This window comes from Brachypodium distachyon, chromosome 3 (assembly GCF_000005505.3).
Source record: "Brachypodium distachyon strain Bd21 chromosome 3, Brachypodium_distachyon_v3.0, whole genome shotgun sequence".
NCBI classification, from domain to species: domain Eukaryota; kingdom Viridiplantae; phylum Streptophyta; class Magnoliopsida; order Poales; family Poaceae; genus Brachypodium; species Brachypodium distachyon.
Genome location: NC_016133.3, coordinates 7340684 through 7349677, shown reverse-complemented (window position 1 = coordinate 7349677; position 8994 = coordinate 7340684). Strand labels below are relative to the sequence as shown.

Below are 8994 nucleotides of genomic sequence, written 5' to 3'. Positions count from 1 at the left end.
ATTGTCAATTTCACTTCCTCTTCCATTAACTAGAAGAGTATCTTCCGTCCTCGCCACAGGCTTCATATTTTGGTTTGAGGTCGTCACAGGCTCCATCTGCAAGTAAATTATTGTTTTATTAGAACCATTTGCCAGTTGACTAATTAGTGTACAGTGGAGCCAAAGCTTGCAAGTAAAGAAGAAATAGAAAATGTGGGTCTATATATGAACATGAAGTTTGGTAACTTAGCAAGAAAAACATGTCTACTAGTTTCAAAAATTATTGAAAGTCATGCATGTAAAGAACAGGTAGAAACATGCATGTAAGTATATATGAAATTTGTTACAATCTATGAGTGTCTGGGTTTGTGCGAACTACTCCCCCGTTTCAAAATGTAGCGCATATGAGTTTTGTTGGCTGTCAAACCCTTTAAAGTTTGATCGACCTTATAACAAAAATATCAACATCTAAAATGTCAAATGAAGATCACTAGATCCATTGTATTTTCATGTATCTTGGTTGACAACATATATGTTACTCCCTCCGACCATATTACTTGTCTCAAATTTTGATTAAACTTTAAAAAGTTTGACAATCAACAAAAGTTATGTGTAGTTTATTTTGAAACAGATAGAATATACTCCTTCCGTCCCATACTAAGTGACTCAAATTTACCACATCATAGAGTTTATATACAACAAGTAACATAACTTTGCATGCTTTGTTTTTTGTTTCACTTTATTTGTTTACATGATTTCCCCACTTCCCAGGACCGGAAATTCGGATTGGTTAGAATATTGCATATTCATATGTGGTACCACATCATAGAGTTCAGCTAGCTTGTACCTGTCCTAAACTGTATACATCTTGTTGTCGCTAGCAAGCCTGTCTGAGCTTGCATAATGTGAAGTCAATTTGCGCTGCGGGCCAAGCCCACTGACCAGAAAATAGACCAACCTACATCACGTTGTTGTGTACTCTATACTTGGAGGAATGACATGATCGTTTCGTTTTTCACTTGATTTTTTCTTCTTCTTCTTTCGGCCAACTTGATTATCTTCCTTGCCAACGGACATCCAATTTCTGTCGCTGGTGCAGACTCCAGATGACGTCAGATGTCACGCCGAGGAAGCGCCAGTTTAGGTGACATGGCCGGAGAGGCTTTAAAAGGAAAAAAAATATACTCTCAGACTCTCAGTTGGCGCAATCCGAACCACAAAACCTGCTACTACAAGCCTACAACGACTACGAGCCTGCAACCACACCAACATTCCAGACGAGAAATCATGCTGAAAATGACAGTTTCTTCGGGTGTTTTCTGCAAGTTGGCCCCGATCTCAGATCTTGGCGTTCCTTCAGCTGGCCAGAAGACGGGGATTCGAGGGGAATCTCGATCGGATATACCCCCATGATGGCAGCCACGCCAGCGATCGCCGATCCCGGTGAGCCCGCGCAGGCTTTCCTTTCCGTCCCTCTCGTGCCGAACCTCTGTTTCGGCAAACCGGTCAAATTACCGCGTGCGCGCGGTACGGCGCACACGACGAACAATCAAATCACATTACATGCGCGCCGTACGTCGGGTACGGGTCCCTCTCCGGCTGACCTAACCAAGGTGCCGGAAAAGCATCCCCGAATCGCATCTTTAGGTAAATCCGTCAGCTCAGTTTCTTGCCAATTTCTTTTCTCGCAGAGTGCGTGATAACAATGGGGTAAAATCACTGTGGTGGTGCGTGCGCGTACGTAATCACCGATGCTCTTGCTGAATTTGCGAGGACCAACTTGAGTGCACATCGTTTCTATCACCCAAGAAAACATTAGTATTTTCTCTTTTTCTTTTTTAGTTTACAAGGCACGAGTATATTTCTAGATCATTTAGTTTGGCGAATAAAACATGAGTACTGAAATATTCACCGGATACTAAGAGAATTGAAAGGTACTATCCCGTTTCATAATTTTTGTCTCAAAATGTGTCCAAAAATAAATAAATATATTTCTAAAAAACGTCTAAATATATGTAAAATTTTAATAAGAATTATGAAAGTATCACCATTTTGCACGAAAAGTCCAGACATGTGTGTACGTACCGCAGATCTGCTGCTACCACGCTGCTAGTCCTTCCATGTGTCGCTACTGTTCAAAGGTGTAAGCGAAGAAAATAATTCTTCTCTCGATGATCAACGTGCCAGTTGAGCATATACCGCACAGGAAACGAATTTCCAACTATTTTCTATTTTCTGATAGTACGATACTACAAAATATAAGCAATATACATTTCATATGCACTCGAAATTTATGTCAACCTATGGTTTTGCTGCCCTGTCCACAGCTACGGTGACAAGTAGTCTTGGACCCCTGCCTTGGAGACATCTCCACGGCCACTCGTGTGTGCTTTTGGTGGTCCAATATACGTTTGGACACTAGTAATTTGTTTGGCTTTTGCACCATGTTCAGAGTAGTCCTCAAAGAGGCGGTCTTCTATTTGTTTGGACAGATGTGGGTGACTATTACTCGGTGAATATGCAAATGCTGTTCTTGACTCCCCACTTGATGTTGGTCTGCGACAAAACAAGGAGGCGAGAGAGACCTTTTCTTTCTGCTTCCCCATTATTGTAGTAGAAAGGAGAAAGCCAATTTAGAGTTCTACAGTTGTCAATTTTAAGAAGCATGCACGCTTAGCTCTGCACTTCGCTTTCCTCCCCTCTCATTTTCCAAGAGAAAGTTGCTCATCAACCGGTGAAGAATATTATACTTCTCTTTACCATGTTTGCTCTCGCCGCTGTCATGGGTTAGATTATGGAAAACAAATCACCTAAGAGGTCCCCCACCCCCTTGGAGTAGTATAAAACTGTATGTAAAAGCAAGTCAAAAAACATGTCGGTTCCATCTAATACATTTTTTAGTGATCTACTATGTTTTACCGGAATTTCATTTTTTGTTTCACCCTAGTTTTATTTATATTTCACAACAGTTTCATACCTACTAAGGTTACACTCATATTTCATCCAACGTGTGATACCATTGATTTTTTTTTTTACAAAACCTAAATGAAATCAGTATAAAACTTTTCCACGAGGCCCGAGTGAAACCATAATGAAAATATTTCTTTTGTGATGAAAGCAGACTTCAATCTTGATGAAGCAACAATAAATTTTATCTTTTGTGGAACCTTGGTAAAATCATAATGAAATCTTAATAAAATATTTTTGTTGTGAAACTTTACTGAAACCATAATTAAATGCAAATGAAACTAAAGTGAAATCTTAATTTAGAGATGCTTGATATGTATTAATTTTAGAAAAAAAAAGGATGGTCTGAGGTATGTGCCTAGAGGTGATGTGGAGCAATCATCAGAGAATTTCGTGGCAAGCAAAAGATGGAGTGAGAGAGAAGAAAGGGGACGGGAAGCTATGCATTCTGTACAAAAATACTTTCAAATCTGAAAGTTGCGGTTACAGTGGCATAGATAGAATTTCTCCTCCAAAGTGAGCTATTGCCTAGAAAAAAAATACTCCTTCCGTTTCATAATTCTTGTTTCAAATTTGCCAAAAAATAAATGTATCTATTTTTAAAAAGTGTCTAGATACATGTAATATTTCGACAAAAATTATGAAACGGAGGGAGTAATTAATATTATTCTCCTAAGGATGATCCCACTAGGCCACAAGTAGACTACGTACCGTATCCCTTATCAGTTTTATAGCACATTTTTGACAGCCAAGGGCCAAGGCATTTTCAAACTTTTGCATTTCTCCAATATATCAGATAGCGCACTTCTATAATTATCTCATATGAAATACGCAGAGGCAAGGAATATGCTTGCTAGCTTGATTATCAGTAGATCAGCGGCTATTTTACTGAGAATGAAATGAAGGAATATGAAGTACACACAAAGCTGTTGATACTCAAGTGGCTAAGGACATACTTTTTATATACCTCGTCTTTGCAAAATCTCGAGCATTTAGGCAACAAAGGGTGAGTATCCGATTCTTTCAATGAATATTGGTGACATATTTTGCACTTTGTTTCACGCTTTGGTGGATTCATCACCGTTCGTCCCCTTCCCCTTGCTACAGCAGAGAGAGGAGAAAGTGAGACCACAGTTCCCAAACCCTCCGTGTGCCTTTCCAGCTATGTAACATGGTGTATGTGCCACCTTCAAGTATTTGCACCCACTTAGTAGCCACATGTTTGGCTTTCTCCATTTTCTCTATCTTAGTTAATTTATGACACTTTCAACTAGAGCAGAGGATTAACCCTATTACGACCTGACAACGTTTTCTTTTCTCTTTCTTTATCTTTCTTTCTTTCTCTCTCCTCACTTTTAAGTACATTACGGTACATGACATGTTTTGAAGTACATATTTAATACATTATGATATATGGACCGTACATTATTAGTTTTTATAAATACCTCGTGTACATGAACTTATGAAATGAGTACATCGTAGTACATAGCAAGTACATAAGGGTACATGTCAAGTACATTACAGTACATGTCAACATATCGTCAATTCTATGTATCTCATCAATTTAAGTACGCCGTCAATACTCATCTACACTACGATTACAAGCAAAAGTACAAAGTACCTTTTCAACATACCTCATCAATTTTTAGTACCTTGTCAGTATGCACAAGATGCTACAACAAACAATTAACAAGTATGTCATCAATTACAAATACATTACAAACAATCACATTACCTTACTAAGTACATCGGCAATCACAATATCTTCCTAAGTACCTCGGCAATCACAGTACATCATCGATCAAAGTGCTCAAAGTACCTCATTGATGAACATGTGTACTCTCAGTTCAAAGAGAAACCGCGAGATCAAAAATCAAAGTACCTCATGTACCTCTGTCCAAAATAAAATCAAAGAGGGTCGCAGAGATTGGAGAGCAGCAGTTCGTGCCGTCCCTAGCCCCTCCATTCCTCTTCCCCTGTGTAGGCACCTCCACTCACCTGCCAGTGCACCCCCGGCCTCTCCCCTGCCATGGGGGCAGCCGTGGCTGAGCCCATGGGCGGCGCCGGAGGAGGCCGAGACAGGGCCGGTGTGACGAGGCCACGGGCTACTTCAGCCGAGACGCAGCCAGTGCAGAGAGTTGGGGGTGAGCAGAGGTGAGAGAGGGAGACACGAAGAGAGAGAGGGCCAGAAGGGAGGAGGAAGCGCAGAGAGAAAAGAAGAGGGCCAATGCTAATCGCAGCATGCAAGAGATTAAGAAAATGTGGGTGTACACGTGTGTGACAGAGACGGTGGGGGTAGATAGTTGGGGTGGCACCGTGTGGTTTGGCCCGGCGATGGGGGGAGAGGAAATTGTTCTTTGCTGTACTAGATGTACGCGTGAACTTCTGATTTTTGAACGGCAACAATTCTTTTCTTCTTTTTATCGGACGTCCCGAACTCCCGAAGGGACAATAATTCTTGCCAATTCGTTTTGGTTTGGCCGTTTGGGGCTTTGGGTTGTCTTCTTTTAGGTCTTTGGTTTGCTATAATCTAATTAGGATGTAAACAAGTCGACTGTAAATTGGTTTCGTGGTGTAGTTGGTTATCACGTCAGTCTAACACACTGAAGGTCTCCGGTTCGAACCCGGGCGAAGCCATTATCTTTTCATTTTTGTTGCTGCCACAAAGTCAAGCTCTCCTTTGTTCTTTTTACACACGTGCATAAAAACTTTACGCCTTTTTGCGCCTGCTCTGGGGACGGCCTGGCTGGGCCTCGGCGGCTCGGCCACCTCACGAACACAATAACGCAGGGAGGACATTAGTCCTGGTGACCAACATATGAAAATACGAGAAAGAGAGGGGCAATGCAGGGGTTCGAGTAAGAACAAGACCGACGAGTTCTGATCCGACGCGGTCGAGTATTTGGTGATGATTTTGGTTGAGTTTGATGTTTAGAGATGGAGGAGTGGAGCTGGGAGCCTGGGATTCACTTCCACGACGTAGCAACGGAAACAACTAGCTAGACGGCATGTTATGTTTGCACAAAAAAAAAGACGGCATGTTATGGATTCAGCAGCTACCTCAACCAATGGTGAAAGTAATTTTTCTTCTCACACATTGCGACTGGAGCAAATACTAACTATTTTTGCCAGTGACAGCTAAGAAAATTTACCATTGTTATCGGCAAAATAGTGTGACCATAATTGCTGTCACCACAAAAGGAGGAAACAGAACATGCAGCAGGTTCAACGATAGGCATAGCGCAGCATGGAAAGACATAGACTGATGATGAACCAAACCAAATTAATCACAACAATTCTACATGCATATGATACCTCTTTTGGAATTAGCCTAAAACAAAAAATAGCACGCAAACGATGTACTTTTCTAGGTTAAAAACAATAACCCACCACATATGAATAAGGTCATCTCTGACGTCAGAAACCTGCAGATGAAGAGATTCTACAACAGTGTTTCGGTTAGCAATCGGTTATTATTGCATGTCAACTTGCCAGGAATTTTGTTGCTCAACCTAGCAATTTCTGTTGCAGGACATACTCCATCACGACAAAAATAACGCATTTAGGATTACTTTGTTCGAGGAAAATCAACTTGAGACAATGTGGAAAATCGGATATGGCAATATTGCATAATTAGATGAAACCGACATAAGATTGACCATGGTATCATTATAAACACAAATATCTGATAATGTTAAAAAGTAAATTAACTAATAACAACATGCTAGGTAACTCAAAGTTCAGACACCTACATGAATGCCAAATTTAGCGATAAAGCGCCCAAAACATTAAAACTTCACAACACAACAAAGTCAAATTGTCTAAATTGAACCATTTCCGTGATTATTGTGTACTTTCCAAACATAATATTGATAAGTAAACACAATATCAATTAAATTTATGAAACTACTGAGCAAAGCCTGAAATAACACAACTTCAAATCAGGAATAAAGATAATAGCTTCTGTTCTTATCATACTGTGCAGAAAGTCACGATTAATTTTAGCTACCATAAATATCCGTATCAATAACATTCTTGCATTGTAGGATCTATATTTAGTATGCTTCTCTCGTATCTCATTAGTCATTATAGGCGTTCTACAATGCAATTATCACTACATGTAATATAATGTTCCGACCTTCATATATGCGGAAAAGTAATCATTTGTAAAGTAAGTTTATGTCAAACAGGCAATGAAGTAATATACAGAGGAACACATCAGAATCATCTAGGTTTTCAAAATAGAAGTAGCTATTTGGCTGGTTTAAGCTTAGAATAGGTTTATTGGAATGGAACCTGATCGTGCAGCTTAATTAACAACACCTGGACATCCTAACACCCTACTTAACAGCACACGAATCACATTCCAGGCACATCATCTAAATGTGAACAAAACAGTATTGCCCTCCCATTTAACAGGTTCGAAGTTGAGCTGGAACGAGTTTATTGGAATGTAACCTGATCGTGAAGCTTAATTAACAATCCCTGGACATCCTAGCACCCTACTTAACAGCACACAAATCACAAACCAATGATATCATCTAAATATGATCACAACAATATTGCCACCCCATCTGACGTACGTTCATCTGAATGTTCAAGTCATTTAGATGACAGTACAGAGCAGCCCCTATCAGTATCCACAACCAGAAGCACAGTTCACACGCATTCGTCCCAACATCAACATCTAAATTGTAGACATACTAGCATAGTACTCCCTCCGATCCTAAATTGTTGTGGTGGTTTTAGTTCAAATTTGTACTAAAACCACGACAAGAATTTAGGATCGGAGGGAATAATTAGTAAGCAGCAATGTATAGGACAGTTCAATTCAACAGAGAAATAACCTAACCAGTTTGTGATCTAGACAACAATGATATCATTATTCCAACTTCAACTCATAAGGTGTTAACCCCCATGTATTAGTATAATCAATGTAAAGCTCAACAGACATGGTACAACTCACTTGACATACCAAATGCGTTTTGTTACACTGCTCTGGGATCACTCCCAAACGGCCAGACATAAATCATCTCATCCCACCCTGTGCTCGCGAGCAGGCCATCGGTGAGCACGCTCATGTCTATCCCAGCTACAAACTCGGTGTGGTGACCATACCTTGCAAGCAGTGCATCCTCTTTGCGGTAATCCCACATGCACACTGTCATGTCGTAGGAGCAGGACATAATCATGCCCTGGTGGTGCGGCGAGAACTTGACGCGCTTGACGGCGTAGCCATGGCCGGCGAGCTGGGCAAGGGGAGCCCGCGGCGAGCGGACGTCCCAGACGCGGATTGACTTGTCAACAGAGCCAGTGGCCAGAATGGAGGGGTCGTACTTGTCCCAATCGAGGGAGAGCACCTCGTGGTCATGAGCAGGGATGACGAGCGTGGGCGCCGGCTCGCGCACGTCCCACACACGGGCTGTGCGGTCGCCGGACGCGGACGCGAAGACATCAGGGTGTCGCGCCGACCACGCGGCGGCATAGACGCAGTACTCGTGGCCGCGGAAGGTGCGGACGGAGGCTGGGCGGTCGGGGGACCAGAGCTTGAGAGTGTCGTCCCAGGAGGCGGAGAGGAAAGCGTCGCGGCGGACGGGGTTCCAGTCGATTCCGTGGACCTCCCGCGCGTGCTCCCGGAGGAGGCGGACGGGGTTCTGCTCGGGCGGCAGCGTGACGTCGAAGAGGCGGACGGAGCCGTCACCGGAGGCGGCGGCGCAGAGGGAGTCGTGGGACTCGGACCAGGCGCAGTCAAAGAGCGCGTCAGAGGTGGGGAAGGAGAAGAGCGGCGCGAGGCCGGGGCCGCCGGGCCCGGCGGCGGAGAGGTCGAGGACGAGAAGGTGGCCGTTGCCGACGAGACCGAAGTGCTGCGAGGTGGCAGCGAGGAGGCGGTTCTCGTGGAACGGGCTGAAGCGGACGGAGAAGCCCGGCGCCGGGGCCTTGAACGCCGGCATCGCGGCGGCGATGTGGATCCGGGGCGAGGATGCGTGGGAGACTTTGGGGAGACGTTTTTTCGGGGTTTTCACCTGCTACTTTTTTTTCTCAGTCTTT

The 8994-nt window shown here is 43.0% G+C and overlaps 1 protein-coding gene and 1 non-coding gene across 2 annotated transcripts; one reads left to right on the top strand and one right to left on the bottom strand.

Moving 5' to 3' along the window:
* Window positions 1–5509: 5509 nt before the first annotated feature.
* TRNAV-AAC lies at window positions 5510–5583 on the top strand. Its single transcript has one exon. It is a non-coding gene; the product is annotated as a tRNA-Val (tRNA).
* A 2176-nt stretch (window positions 5584–7759) lies between these two features.
* On the bottom strand, window positions 7760–8994 carry LOC100831860 (peroxisome biogenesis protein 7). The gene has a single exon (XM_003571907.4). The coding sequence runs from the start codon at window positions 8895–8897 to the stop codon at window positions 7935–7937; it is 963 nt and encodes a 320-aa protein (XP_003571955.1). The 5' UTR covers window positions 8898–8994; the 3' UTR covers window positions 7760–7934.

Excerpts from the sequence above, each read along its gene's own strand:
- LOC100831860 (XM_003571907.4), bottom strand. The coding sequence starts at position 8,897 with ATGCCGGCGTTCAAGGCCCCGGCGCCGGGCTTCTCCGTCCGCTTCAGC.